A 15,963-nucleotide genomic window follows, 5' to 3' on the forward strand; every position below is an offset into this window, starting at 1 on the left:
TAACAACAACCTTCTTTTTTTTTTTGGGGGGGGGAGATTACCCTTGTTGAGGGAGTGCTAAATAACTGTAGTGACTACAAAGGCCACTTTTTGGCCCTAAAGTTGTTGGGAAGTGGCTGTTCCAACCGTTGAATTTCTGAATTCTCCTGAGTTGTGCCCAACTTTACACGAGTGAATAAAGTGAATGTGATTGGTCTTTTATCAAGGGGGCGGGATTGTTGTGGCGGAAGGTTCGCAAGCAAGTCTGGTTGTGGCCAGTATCTCGGAGGCATCTTGCTAACCAGTTAGCAACTTAGTGCTAGTAGCTTCCCAATGGGAAATGACATTGGGACCAAGTAGCACTAAATTGATGAATTAGAAACAACACTGTCAAGGAACGCTATGGAAAACAGAAACATGCAAGAGGAGGACGGTGAACACTGGGACATAACTCAATGGTAAAGTAAATGATTCTTATTTCTTATTTCAACCGTTGCATATATTAGCTGTGACATATGAATCAAGAAGCTATAACCGAAAACATTTAATTGACAGATGACCGTTGATATATGATTGGCCAAATTTAGGTGTACAAGCTGACGTATAACTAACTGGCCTGCATAAGATAACAACAACAAAACAAGATTTTAATACAGAATATTTTTTTAAATAAACATTTTCTACATTTTGGGACAATATGGTCTGATAAAGAGTACATTTATATACATGTTTTCGCCAGAATGATTTGACATTTAAATATAACTTCCCTACGACTTTAAAAGTAAAATTTCTGAATCAAAAAAACACTTCTTTCAGTGAAACACAATTCTAAGCATTTATAAGTTCAGGAAGGGCTGCAGCATACTAAGAAAAAATGTTATATGTGAACATGTTGATGAATGTTAGAATAAAAACATGGCTTGTGGATAATGTCCTTCTGTTTCTTGTGCATGGCAAACATAATGAGCCATCTATCCAGCTACTGGAGGAAAAAAAAAAAAGCACTTTCATGTCAACAGAGAAAAACGGGATTGCTGAGATCCTTGAACAAGACAAAGGTTGTTATTCTCCATAAATCATGAACAGAGGCCTAAATCAGAGAGCATAGGCATCCATGTTTTAAGTACTGCTTCAGCAGAAAGAAAACTCTACTTTAAAAGAAATAAGGATTAAAGACTACCAACAAACAGAGACAAGTGTCCACACAGAAGATGCATAGATAAAGCAGAACAGAGGCTAACATCAGACAGAGTCATGAGCTGAGAATGTTCTGGTGTATTGACAGACTGATAATGAAGCGCTGTGATAAGCTGATACCTTTCACTATCATTATACCAGCAAGGTTGGCTAAACACTGAAACAGAAACACTTTTAGTAAAACATAGAAACATAAATTACTTACAAAAAAGTAGAGCAAGAAATATTAAAACGGCAACATTTAAAAGTGTATATGTGTTGGCCTCTGTACGACTCCAGCACAATGCCTCAGCTTAGCAACACACTCATTCCTTTATCACTTTTTTAACACACAAACTGCAGAGGTCTTACCATTCATATTTGCAGGGTGGGGGGAGACTCCCTGTGCCGTCCTCAGCTACCGCACACAGACATCTGCAAAACACAAAGTAACAGTCCATTAGTCAATACTGCAGCTGCCCCAACAGCGCCATCACTGAGAGAGGGTGAGGAAGAGGCAGAGAGAGGAGGAAGAGACAGATTCTGATCAGTCAGCATGCCTTCTCTAGTGCCATTCAAGCAGGGAGACACTGGCTGCAACCCAAACCTGTCAATGTTCTCCACAGAGAGGCCTCAGACGAGAGCCCATTGCACTTTCTGAGAAAAACTGATGGAATAAAGAAGCCACTTCTTTATCATTTTATTTATCTGGAAAACAAAATCAGATTTATGGGATCAAACTGACCAAGAATCTGTAGACTGCTCACAAGTATATCCTACCATCCAGTGCCTGGATGTTATTGTGTTCAACCTCCTCTAGGCCAGCAGGATGTAAGAGAAAAAACAAGCAGTACTATAAGAGGAATGTTGCTATGACAATAAGAGTTTGGATAAGTAGACAAATACATAATTAATCAGTATTAATGTCTTTCTATCGAGCAACTGGAGTATGACGCTTTTTGTTATCTAAACAAAAAGCAAAAAAAATAAAAATAAAACCACTTCGACTGTTTTTCAGAATGAAGCAAAATAGTTTTGAATAAAAATCACAATTTTACAAGAATATTTTAAAAGATTTAAGTCACTAAAAAGGGAAAAAAATAATGCTTTACTCAAAGCAGCTCTTGATTAAACTGGTTTTCTAGAAAGAAAGCTTTGAAAGCGTTGTCCAGGCTACCGCTACCGCCACCGGGTCGGGTTCAGTTGCTCCATCCCCCGCTGCCTCCCTGCACCCGACCAGCCCCAGAGCTGACGGCTCGGTTCTGCTGCGTTGTAGTTTGCAAAAGTCCCGGACGATTTTGAAATTCCCCTGGACATTTTATTTTTTTAGTATTTATTTTTTAGGTATAAAAAAGTAGGAGATGTCCGGGAAAAAGAGAACATCTTGTCACCCTACCGTATGAACAATCTCGACGTTTCAATGAGTGATTGCTTGTTGCCATGATGCGTCTTTGCTAGGCAGCTTCGCTCGTTGTAAACCAACGAGTAGCAGGTACTTTCAAAAATTCACAAAAATTCTAAACTATACCTTTAAAAGTTGTCATAACTTTTTCTGTTTCAACTAGGAAAAAAAAGAAAGAAAAAAAAAACCTGATTGAGTCGGAACTTCTAGGATTGTTGGACTCTTCTACAAATGAACATGGGTGAGCAGAAGACTGTTTTAAGGTTTGGTTTTTCCACATTCAGAGACTCTCCCTGACTTTCTGACCTACTAAACAATTGAGTTCATACCCAGCTTTGCAAGCCTCATGCAAATGCTTTCTGAAATCATCCTGCGCACACTCCGAGTCTACAGACGGCTTGACCTGCTAAACGAATACAGCAGAGTCACTATTTGCATCCCTATAAAGTGGGATGGGATCAGGGCAACGGCCGGATACTAGAGCTCCACCTTACATCAGACTCATTCTTCCTAATGACACTAAACACAAGTATGACTATAACTGGAAACAAATAATAATTTCCGAAATTTCTACCATCATTATGATGAATTTTAATAAATAAAAATTAATAAATGCAAGAAACTTAAGTTTACAGCATCCATTATTTTGACTTGTTTTTGTTAGCCAATCATTGGCCCCCACTGTGGACACCCCTACCATTTTCCCCCTCTAATACAGACAGTGGCAGTAGTAATACTCTGAAGGGGAATGTTTAAACTTAAACATTTACATTTTTCGTATATTAACAATTACTTTACAAGAGAAACACTGTGGCTAATGCACATGCAAATCAATGTACTAACATTAAAGATGATAAATACACAATTCATGCTCTTTTCGAAACAAAATTTTGAATTATTTGGGGGGTAAAGATAAAATTACACGTCTCTGCAAGTCAACTAGGAGTCTTCAGTGAAATCAGAGATAAATACCTACTTTAATAATAACTTAAACATTCATTAAATGTGGATATTAGTACATGTAAATATATTTTTTTGCAGAATGACTATTGATAAAAGGAGGTAGAACTCCAACCTGAAAGAATTTTCGCCACTATACCTTTAATGTTTTATAATTTATAGAGCATTTCTTCATATCAATAATTTTGAACATTAAAGGATTTATAGGGATTTGAAAATGACAACATGGATGGATGGATGGATGGATGGATGGATGGATGGATGGATGGATGGATGGATGGATGGATGGATGGATGGATGGATGGATGGATGGATGTTCGTTATCTATGAAGTTTAGGTGAATTCTGAATCCTCCAGTTCATAGGTCAGAATTAGCCCATCCTATGACTCAGTACCCATCAAGTAGCCCTCAGTGTTAAAAAGATTGGTGACCCCTGCTCTAAACATTTAACAGAAAAAAAATGTTAAACTCTACTGAATTTAAAAAACAAACATTTGCACAAACTAAAACATCTGCCCACCTTTCAATTTTTTTTCATAGCCATACTCCTCTGCTGGCTCACTAATTACATACATTACCCCAAGCACAGTAAAGTCTAATGAATACACTAAACAAATTCACAGTTAAAAATATTTAACAACATCCAATCAGGGATAAGATTTAAGTTGAGTCAGAGAGCAGACTGCAGTTGATCATTTGGGGGAATCAGACATAAAGCTCTGCAATAACATCAAATGTGTTTAATCATTTTATATGTAATACCTTCAAAGTCACCAACTAATCTGCACAATGAATCAGGCGGAGAGAGAGTCACCTGTTGGATTGTGTGGCTGCTGAACACACAGCTGTCTGCCACCTTTTTCTAAAGACCTTGATTTCTGTCACATGAACCCCACCATACTCTCACTGACCCATTAGTTAAACATGTTTAGCCTACTTTCTATTCTCTGTGTTTCCTCGCTAATCTACTGGATAGTGGCTCAACCGGCACGTTTGCAGCAGTCCCATTACTGTTGTCATGGTTCAGCACATAAATAGAAATATGAATCATGCTGGCTCCCAGGTCCAACATATCATTTATGAAACAGTTCTCCCTCAGACATGCAGAGGTGGTGAAGCATTTAAGTTTAGAGGACATTTACTCACCAACAGCAGTTCACACCCAGACTAAAAATATCATTAGACCAGTGGTGTCCAAAGTGCGGCACGCATACCATTAGTGGTCATTGGAACTAATCTGTTTGGCCACCAAAACGCAACTCAAGAACGCTTCACATTTGACCCATTTTAACTTATAGAAATCTTATAGCAAATAAGACCAAACATTCAATTAGCTAATGTTCACTGAAATTTAGTAAATACAGCCCCAGGGATGAGATAAATTAATCAATGGAAATGTTGAGTAATTCTTTAAAAAAAAGTTATAAGACTAAGGTCTGACTACCTTTTTGTTTACCTAATCTAATTAAGATATTATTGCATGTTTTAATTTTTGCCTTTTTCCAGAACAGAACAGAGCAGAGGTGATGTTTAAGAAAACTAAACTCTGCAAATGGCTGACAAAGAAAACGGTTTGAACAAAGTCCTCAAATGAGTGGGAGCACTTTTAACAAACTAAAAAATGGGAAACATTCAAGCTTTGGAAAAGGACATCGCCTACAACATAGTCTAGAAAGGAGCAGGTAGAGCCTGATCTATAGGCAACACTAACGGAGTCAGAAGAAAAAGCTTAGAGCCAATCAGAGAACAACGGATATCATATAAAAACAAACATATAAAAAAATGACAAACATAATAATCATAAAACATAATAAAGGACATCAATAAAACATTGCTCTGTTGCAGCTGCAGTCTTTACTGGTATGGTATAAGAAATTTTGCATTATGGGTTCTCCTCCCACACTGCCCCGTCTGACTGGCCAGACTAGAAACAACAATCATCAGTGAGGATAAAAGAAGCTCAGCAACAGTGAGTCACTATATTTTCCAATGTTTGCTCCGTTTAAAAGTGAGGAAATCTTGAGCCTTGACATTAGCCTGACAGCTCAACTGATGCTGATGTCTAATGCTAGCTGTTTGAAGGCAGTAGATATGTTTACATGTTTACATGAGCTAAATTTGACTGATCTGATTGAAATTTGCTCAGAATAAAAGGTATTTAAAATGCCCCTTTAAAGAACTCCACTTCTGCCTTTCACAGTGAGGCAGTTTCTGGGTTACAGGATGAGAATATGGGAGGAAATTACTGCTGTGATGCTCGTATGGAGGTAGAGTGAGGTTAGTTTGCCCCAATCAAAATCTGGCCAAATTTTAAGATGGATGCTGATCAAATCAGCATAAATATCTCTTTCAGTCTGAATACAATTTTATTCCAATTTATTTATGATAAATTTGATTTGCTGACAAAGTCTGAGTACATAGCCTGCACCAATGGGAGTAGGAATAGGGCTGTGGACTAGTTTTTCAAAAATCGACTCTGTTGTCATTATGAAGCTATAATTCAATTTAGTTGCTACATTAGGTCTGAATGCAAATATTAAAGGAAGACACAAAATAGGATTACCAACAGAAAAATATCAAAGCATCTTTAGAGGAGAGCCTCAAAATTTTAAATATGCCCCCCAGAAAAAACAAAAACAAAAAGGTATCCTTATTAAGACTAAAGAAAATTGAAAAAAATAGTAGAATAAATACGAAAAACATGGAAATTTAGTGAGTGGTTTTTAAATAAAGTTCAGCTTGTGTTGAAGCAGTTTATTAAATGGAATGATGGATTTGATTACACATTAAATGAATATAAAAAGATTAAATAACATTCTCATCAAGATAAAGTTTCTTGTTTTAAGAACAGTTATTCATTGTTTAATATCAATTTCATCAAACACAAGAGTAGCCACCTTGTTTTATGTATCGATTTGGACATTTTTATTTTTTTATCCGATTAACTGAACATACAATCAACAATTAGTTGAGTATTAAAATAAGCAATGGTTGCAGCCATAGTTCGGGGCATCTTTTCATTATTAAAGCAATCTTTACTGTATGGAAACTAACCAAGACTGTCTTTAGCTGCAGGCTAAACATCAAAATAAACTCCTGTGCTGCAAACTACATTTGCTAACCTGTTTTTGCTTATTTCATTTAACTGCAAGTTAGTCACCTGAATCAGGGTGGGGTGTTTTTTTTTCTTCAGGAAACCACTTCTTGCTGAATTTGTAAAGCAGTGGTTAAACAAACTACCAACTTCCTGATTATGGTCTCCTTTAATTTCGACTTGGCTTCGACGGTCAAACTTCTCCCACATTGGTTCTGCTTCAGGGCATGTTAGAAAAGCATGGGACGCTTTAGTCTGCACTGAGTATATACACACACAACAAAAGAGTGTTTGATAAATAGATCAGCCAGTCCTGACCTAATCTGCTACAGCAGCATTGCTGAAACTGTGGGTCCCAGTTTCTCTCTTTTGATCAATTCATTTCACTTTTCTTTAAATGTGACCCAGAGAGGTAGATATTTAAAACCAAGCTTTTCTCCTATTTTTTTTGCTCTGTTTATTCTAACTTAAATAACACACAGCCAATTATGCAACACTGCCTGTTAATTACTATTCTTTTCATGAACAAGAGCCGTCCTTCTGACTATTGCATAAAAACTCCTTTGAAACTCATTCGCCTCTCACACTGACCTCATAATAATGACATCAGTATTAACCACAGCACCGTTTCTGCTGGATGACATATTCTCCCCTGAGCCAATTCAGCTTTTCAATCCTCCTTTTACCGCAAAATTTCCAGTTTCTCACCATTAAGCAACCATCCACCTGCAGTGTGGGAAGAGCGTTTTAAAGGTTGGATCCAATTCACTGTTTGTTTTGCTGAATTCTGTTTAAGAGCCAAAGCATGCCCTTACCTGCTTCACCCAGCTTTGACCCACCCTGATTTGTACACAAACTGACAGAGCTGAAGGAAGCATGAGAAAAAAATTTGACTTTTAAACAGTTTTTTTTTACCATTCTATGGACATTTTAAAATGCTCTATCAACATTATCTGATGAACTTTCATTGGGACAACATAAGTTGAAGTTAAAGGTTTTATAAAACAAACAATAAAACCCTTAAATATCAAGACTGGGTCAACCATTATATAATCTGTCTTATCGGTGTGTTTATTAGGTAAATATGATCATTAATCTATTGGAGCTCTTCCATGTGGAACCAACCGTTTATTCTACCTAATAATCAGAGCAAGGGGACACAAACCAAAAACACTGTAATTAATGTTTACAGCGTACAAGTTGATTAAAAGAAAAGATTTAAACTTAGGAAATTAGGTAATAACAAATCATTAGTTTATTCCCCCTAACTCTTATTTACACTTGAGTGTCCAAACCTTTTGTGCCAGTGGCCAAAACTGTTGTGTCAAAAGTATTCAGGGGCCAAAAGAAAAAAAAACATAATACAGACAAAACATTTTTTTTTTGTATTTTCATAAAGTGCCCTTTTTTTTCGTTTTGCTTTTTTACCCGCTCAACAAAGTATGAGCATGCAAAAATTTTCAACGTTCAACTTAGCGGGATTGCTTCCAGCCTATCCATTTTAACCAATTCAAAACAATGGTAATCAGGAACACCGGCACCACGAAGCTGGTTATCAACTCACTAACTGAATCCAGCATTGGCTGATCATGATCCTGTGAATGCCAGGTATGAAAGGGCCTTTCAAGGCAGCAGACCAATCACAACCATGAGGGCAGAAGGAGTGCGCCGTATTTCTCCTGAGAGGAATAAAAAATTCATCTTATAGAACTCCAAAGACAAAAAAAATAAATAAAAAAATCATAGCAGAATGAAAGAGAATCCAAATGTCTTGACAAAAGATTGTGAAATGCATAAATGTGCAACTTATGAGTTTCATTTAATACCGACCACACCCCAATCAATATACTGTATATTAATCATCTGCCCCTCAGGAGTGAAGTGGGCTTCAGAGCAGATAAAAACACAAAATCATTTCATCTGATTATTTGTTCTTTTTGAGTCAGTAATGTTTGGGCTATAATTAAGCTAGAGGCTGATGACATGATCGCATCATATTAATACAAGAAGTGACAAGTCTGAGTGAAATCATCCCTATTTTTCAGTTGTGTCAGAACTCAGCGGGACAAATGGTAAAAATCTAATCTGCTTTGAAATGGTAAAAGTCCTCAAACGCAGCCCTAAATGTACTGAAATACCTCAATGTCTTTCCTACTTAACTTAAACCGTGTAGCATTTTTATTTCAGTCTCATAAAGAAGGTAGAGTTACATTTCCCAGATTACTTAATAGCTCTCCAGCCTAACTTCTAACTTTTGTTTTTAAAAAGAAAAACGACTCAGACAAGTTCTGCTCTTTGCAAGATTTGAGGAACAATAATGACTCTTTGTGGCAGGTTTGGCAATAATAGTTATCACAGTACAAACATGTTTTTAAGTGATTTTTTTTTCTCTTTTCTGTAACAACTCACAATAAGCACTCACACTGTATAATAAACCAACTCCGGGGTGTCTTTGCCACCCTGCTCACATCATATACATACTGTGCTATTAGGACATATAGTTTACATCTGAAGTATAGAGTCACTTTATATTTGGGGTCTTACACTTTTTATTAATTTAAAAACAAATATAACATCAATTGAAAGTACTTATTTACTAAGTCAGTAGTTCATTAATATTCTGACATCCCATTTGCCAATAATCAGCATTGCTTCTATGATAACAGTAGCAGCTGCTGTGGGATTTTGACAGTTTTTTACAGGTTTTAAAAGGTTGGTATGTCAAAAATAATTAAAAATAAAAATTAATTAAAAACTAACTATTTAAATTTAAAAAAAAAATTCACTTTGTTTCATGCTTTTTTGGTTTTCAGGTTCTTTTATTGTGATGTTATTTTGTTCAAGTTATTTTCCCTCTGATTTAAATCGGTTCTTCAAATAAAGGGTTTCTGGGCAGAGGGTTTTCTAGGATTCAGATAAATCCTGAAAGCTAGCCTGGCCCGTAACATGTCTGCTGTTCAGAGTACATTACCATGGTAACTGGCCATGCTAACAACGAATCCAGCTTTGTGGTACTGGAAAGTCAGGATTAAACCTCAAGTCGTCAATCTACCCAAATAATCCTGCTACATGGTACAGACCTCTGGTGTCCTTTGATCGGTGCTTTGCAGAGAACATATTGACCTGCTGCAGCTGCATTTATGCTCTGAGGAAAGAGGGTCACTAATGCAGCCCAAGATTTAAAAAAAGATAAGTTATCAAAACAGATATCAGATAAGAGACTATAGCCTTTATATTGACACGGTCTATGTGGTGATACAATTTAAGCTTTGCATAAACCAGAAGTTTTTATCTTTTAATTGCTTTTACAGTTATCTACAGTGGTTTGTTAATCGACGTTCCTGTGTAACATTGGGACATTTTTGATTCAGGGCGATCCTTTTATAAATATTTAATTAAAAGAAAAACATATTGATAATTATTGGATCAGCATAAGAAAAAGGAGGTATTATCTGGGTCCAGATCACCCAGCTCTATTGGATCCTCACTCCAAACAGTGTGAAAACTTCACAGCTCCCACAATCTTCAAAAAGCTAAATGTAGAAAGAATGTAGAAAGAGATGCACAATGGTATTTTATTTTATTTTCAATCAGCTTTTTTATTTTATAGGCAATCCATTTCTGCAAGTGTTTATTGTGGGTTGAAAAACATGCCCTGTTCTTAAGAGTTTGGTTTGGAAGTCACTTATCAGGTCTTCCAGTGGCTGCTTTGTGTTCACAGTCTTACTTTTATGGGATTGTGATCCAAAAGTTTACTGCAGTAATGTAATAAAAGAAGATAAACATAGCACCATGCTACGATGTGAAACAGCTTCAATACAACCAGCTCCTATTATGGTCTTGGACCAGAACTATTAAAACCGAGAACCAGCAGAAAAGCTGAGGTCAGAACAACATCTTTTTGATATTATAGGATGTATATGATATATTAAATGGCCAATGTCATTTAGTGAACTTATTTCCACTTCTGTCCACACCAGAAACTTCCTATTGGTGTTTTTCATTTTCACACACAGAATTAAGCAAATGTACAATGAAAACAAATAACAACCCCACACCTATTCATGTTAGTAGGACTTCTAACATGCAGGAGCTTATATGTAGAGATGCAGATACATATAATCACAGCTTTAACCTGTGATCGTGTGGTCAAATACTGACTTATTTTTTCTTAAGCATTGAATTCATCAAAGACAAGAACAGCCACTGTTTTCTGTCTACAAATGCACTGACCAATGGAAGTTAATTTGATGCTCTTTGTGAGTTATTGTCCTGAGAATCTTAGGAAAAACGATCACAACCATTCAAAGCTAGCAGCTTAACACAAAAACAGAAGCCAAATCATATCCAAATCCACATATTACAACCTGTTATAGAACAACAGCAAGTTGATATTAGATTTGCAATTAGACGAGCTATCTGTTTAGGTCAAACCTGCAATAAGCAGCTTAGCAGAGCTGCCACTTCTTGATAAAAGTGGCTTTATCACTGTTACCATAATAAAAGCACTGAGTCGAAATAAAATGTTATATTTTGAAGGATGGGATGCATTTCGGATGACCTAAACTTATCTTTTGCTGTTACTAACATATACATTTAAAAACTGGATTGTGAGGGAAGAGCAGATGCAGAAAGACTCAGGCTCACTGATCTGTTTTCAGCTTTATTGTGCAAACGCTTGCAACAAACTAGCGTTTCAACACCATAGTGTCTTCATCATAGTCACCAGTGAACACAGCAAACACAGAGGAGCAATGAGTTATACTGCTGACAGTAAAACAAAAGAAGCACATAACTGGTAAAAATCTCCATGTACACATGAGCATCAGTTAGTAGATGTGAAACTCCTTTAACGGCATCATTTATATCAATATTTGGCGAGTCTGCAGCTGCAGATATTTTTCTATCTAATAATGCGCTTCGCAACATCAGATAATAGGAAGATTTTACTTTCTGAAATCAATTAAGCCATTTTTCTCCTCAGTCTGCACACATTGATAACATATGGTGCACAATCTAAACAAAAATAAAATTGCTAATAAATCAAACAAACATTAACAACTGTCTCTTTGAACCCCAGTCGGCCTCGGCAGATGGCCGCTCACACTGAGCCTGATTCTGCTGGAGGTTTCTTCCTGTTAAAAGCGAGTTTTTCCTCTCCACTGTCGTTACAAGCACGCTTAGTGTGAGGGATTGCATCCCAGTCAATGAGTCGATGTAATCAACTGGTTTTCCTTAGATAGAAAACTGTGAATCAATTTGAATGTATGATCTGGTGAACTGTAACGTGCCATGAGATGACATGTGTTGTGAATTGGCGCTATAGAAATAAACTTAATTGAATTGAATATTGGCCCAACATATAGGCTAGCCAATGTATAGGCATCCCTAATCATTACACACCATCAGTGCCTGTGTGTGCAATACTGAAATCACCCAGGATTTATTTAGGAAATGCAATTTTCATAACTGGTTTGCACACCAGTTAAACAATTTTCTAGAATATATATTTCTAGATGTTCCAACAGCATGCAGGCTTTATATGGGAAAGCTGGGGGGGAAAGTCATCTTTTAACACACTGCTAGTTTAGATACATCTTTAAACCTAAAACACCTGATCTAGGTATCATCTAAAAGGTCTGTTTCAAAGTTATACTAACAGACCTAATGAGAGGGATGATGCTTACCTTCCTCTGGCTATCTGAGCCAAACCTGCACAGTCACTCTGAACAGACCTCTCCTTTTTATGCAGAGCCTCTGACAATCCTCCAGCTCCTTTGATGAACTGATAGAGTTACATTCCCTGATCACTTGTCACCAGTCACTGAGATCTGCAACCTGTTCAACTAGTTTCAACCGAGAGGAATTCGGGAGACTTTCCGGCAGATCTGCCTTTGCAAACTTTCCAGCAATGGTTCCGATGGAGCCTATTCATACCGAACCAACAGGGATGAACAAACGTCTGGAAACAGAACTTAGCTAGCTAACCCAAACTGTTTGGGAGTCAGCCGAGAAAGCATCACCCATCAAACACCATTTTCCTAAACATTTCCAGGAATAAAAGTAGCGACACAAGCAAATATACCAGTATTATATATTACCATAACTATAAATAAAGGCTTAAAGTCGGCGTACTGGTTCTTTAGAGGGCTAGCATCAAAGTTACACTCATGCTTAGACCAGCAGTTTTGCTTGCGTACCTTTCTCTCCAACGGTCAAAGTAGAGGAAACACCAACTTTTAGAGCTTCGGAGCCTTAAAAAATGATCCCCCGACACGTCTGGGCGCTGTCTCGGACACGCTGTGAAGTTTACCGTTCACGGAGAGCCGCTGCTACAGGGGGAATGTGGAGTTTTTGTCCACGCTAGTAAACTCCGGGAACCTGTTGCTGACAGCTCTGAGTGTCACACCAACAACATGGCTGACGCTCTGCTCACCGGAGGCTGCGGGGCCTCAGTTAACGAGCGACCGTCCTGAGTGGGAGGAGAGACGGAGAGCAAGACAGGGAGGGAGGGCACCGGCTGGAGCCAGAGGGGATGAACAAACTCACATACAGATTAATCAATAAAAAAAATTTTAGGGATGAAAATAAAAGTCTGGAAAACTATAAATAATGCGATTAAATAATTACATGAATAAAGTTTAATTCGATAAACCACAAACTTATTTATAAAGATATTTATCAATGTTATCGTTAAAGTAATAAATTTAAAAAAATATGTCAATAACACCTGTGATTATTTCCCCCTTCCCCCCCCCCCCCAATTTGTACTGCAAATCAGTGATTTGAATGTTATGTACTTTGCAGTATTCAGAGGCGTAGCCAGAACATGTTTGTAAGGGTGGCCATGCAATAAGCAATGTACACTGAGGGGGGGAAAGATGATAGGCACCAGAACCTCAGGGTCAATCTACACTATTGCAACAGGAAAATTAACGAGCATAACATCAACATTTTCTAAATAAAGACAAACTATACTTTCCCACAGCCTTTGCTAACAAATAAAAACATATATTTACACATCCGTGCTTTCTAGATAACAGGTATAGTGGGTACAATTCTTTCAGGTTTGAGTTTTGGGCGAACATCTCTTCCTTTGTCGTTACTTACCTACTTTTATCAACAATTATTCTGCATAAAATTGATATTTACAAGTACTAATATATACACAAATTGATTATTACGTTTTTATTAAAATAGTTATTTATCTATGCTTTCACTAAAGACTCCTAGATGACTTTGAGAGACACGTCATTTTCTCTTTACCCCCTATAATACAAAATCTAGTTCTAAAAAAAGCATGAATTATCATCTTTAATTTTAGTATATTGATGTGCATAATTAACCAGATTGTTTTTGTTGTCAAGTAATTGTTAATATATGAAAAATTAAAATGTTTATAATATTCCACTTAAGAGTATTACTGCTGCTACCATCTTTATTAGAGGTGGAAAAATGGTAGGGGTTGCCCCCAACTAGCTCCTCCCCTGGCAGTGTTATTAAATAGCGTCTGATAACGTGGGATATGACTGCTGTAAATGTATGGTTTGGTTTTTTGTGCACTAGAACAATCAGATCTGATTATTTAAAAGTTGTGCTAAAAATATATACATAATCAGTACATTTCTTTAGAAAAAGTTATAATGTTCATGAAATATGAAACAAGCATGGATACGTGGAGTTTGACCTGGAAAAAAGAGAGGTGTCATACATTGCTTTAACGTCTTTATGTGTGATTCAGAAAGCGAATACATTTTAGAGTAAACTCTTTCTGAAAATATGTTTTTTACAAATATGACATTTTGAGAGGTTTTTCTCAGAGAATTTAAGATTCCAGCTGGCCTGGAGATTATCTATAATCTATAATCTTTAGGCTGTGTCCACAATGCTTTTAAAGACAGAAACAACTCTGAAAGAGAATCAGCCTAAAAAAATAAATAGAAGAGGAAAGCAACGCCTTTATCACTTGGAAGAAAATAATAATTAAGTGTATAAAAAGGGTTATCTCTAAAACATCTGTTGTGTAACAAACGCCTGATGAAAACAGAAAACAAGGCTCAACAGAGACCAGATTGACAATGAGTAAGTGCAGAGATAGACATATTAGCTAATCTTAACTGAAAATCAATACAGTGTGATGCAAAATAACTATCAATATGTTCATTTATTGCAGAAAAGTAAAAAAAAATCAATCACAAATTAATAGATTACATTTTAAATGTACAATAAGCAAAGATTTTAATAATCTATTTTACATTTCATTAGTGCTTTGCTGGCAAAGCTGGCTCTAATCGGGCTTCAATTGTGCTCAGGTACAATCTAGGACCAACCCTTTTTGATAGCTTTTGTCTAATCAAGACTTTATGTGAGAAACGTTTATAAACTGTGGAATCGTTTTTACTCAAGGCTAGTTCATACCTGTCAAGTTTTGGATTTGAAAATCAGGGACATTTTATGACCTCTACTGTGATCCATCTAACTATTTTCAAACAAGCATTATTAATTAGTTTGGAATAAAATACACATCTCGCAAATGTTTTGACTATAACAAATATTGAGGAATCACCTGATATCAAATTTTCATTCCTTAATCGGTAAAACTCCCTGCATGAATTATAAAATAAAGCTATTTATATGCATAAATCAAGCAGAACACTATGGCGATAGCCATACTGCTACACTTGTGAAAGTAAAATCTGTTGGGCTCTTTTTGGCATCAAGACAATTATTCTTATTGCCACAGTGCCAGACAGGACACTGTTAAAAAAAAAAAAAAAAAATGCTGTTCCTACACTTCGTCCCAGTATTAGACCAACCTGTTGCCTTTCCCCAATTATTTATCATTCTTTGCTTTTTTTCTCTCCATCCCTGTACATGGGACCTTTACATGGCCTTTTTTAAATATAGCAGTCTTTCTACATTCTGGTCAGTATGAGAATGATGGCATACATTATGAAATGCAGTATTGCCCCACTTTGAAATGATTTACACATTTCAGATACATTCCTAGGTTTAGGCCTACATGTTTTAAGTTCCACATATCACAGCCATACCGAAAACAAAAACAAATGAAACCTGAAACGTGTATGGTTTCAAAATTAAATCAGCAAAACCACACATGAAACTTTAATTCAAATTATAACAGATGCATCACAAAAGTGCAGTAGTGTCATATCAGTTAAAGTGAGCGCATTTCGATTTCTAAAAAGAAGAGGACACCTGCCTCACCATGACACTGTGTACCTACACTATAATCAAAGTTTACTGAGATACCTTCTAGTTTTTAGATATGTAATCAAAGCCTCCTCTGTACCATTATAAAATAAAGTTGAAGAACAAAATAAAGTCTTT

At 36.5% G+C, this 15,963-nt stretch overlaps 1 protein-coding gene across 2 annotated transcripts in view; it reads right to left on the reverse strand.

The window, feature by feature from the left end:
* Positions 1 to 13,051, reverse strand: part of LOC107104443 (intersectin-2-like) — a 43,431-nt gene extending 30,380 nt beyond the window's left edge. For both annotated transcript variants that reach the window (XM_015404440.1, XM_015404442.1), the window contains exons 1-2: positions 12,813 to 13,051; positions 1,528 to 1,590 (exon numbers count right to left, since the gene is read on the reverse strand). In XM_015404440.1, coding sequence (XP_015259926.1) covers positions 1,528 to 1,534 — 7 coding nt within the window. In that variant the 5' untranslated portion in view covers positions 1,535 to 1,590; positions 12,813 to 13,051. The remainder of the gene's footprint in view (positions 1 to 1,527; positions 1,591 to 12,812) is intronic.
* Positions 13,052 to 15,963: the final 2,912 nt, after the last annotated feature.

This window comes from Cyprinodon variegatus, unplaced genomic scaffold (assembly GCF_000732505.1).
Source record: "Cyprinodon variegatus isolate N-32 unplaced genomic scaffold, C_variegatus-1.0 Scaffold1744, whole genome shotgun sequence".
NCBI classification, from domain to species: Eukaryota; Metazoa; Chordata; class Actinopteri; order Cyprinodontiformes; family Cyprinodontidae; genus Cyprinodon; species Cyprinodon variegatus.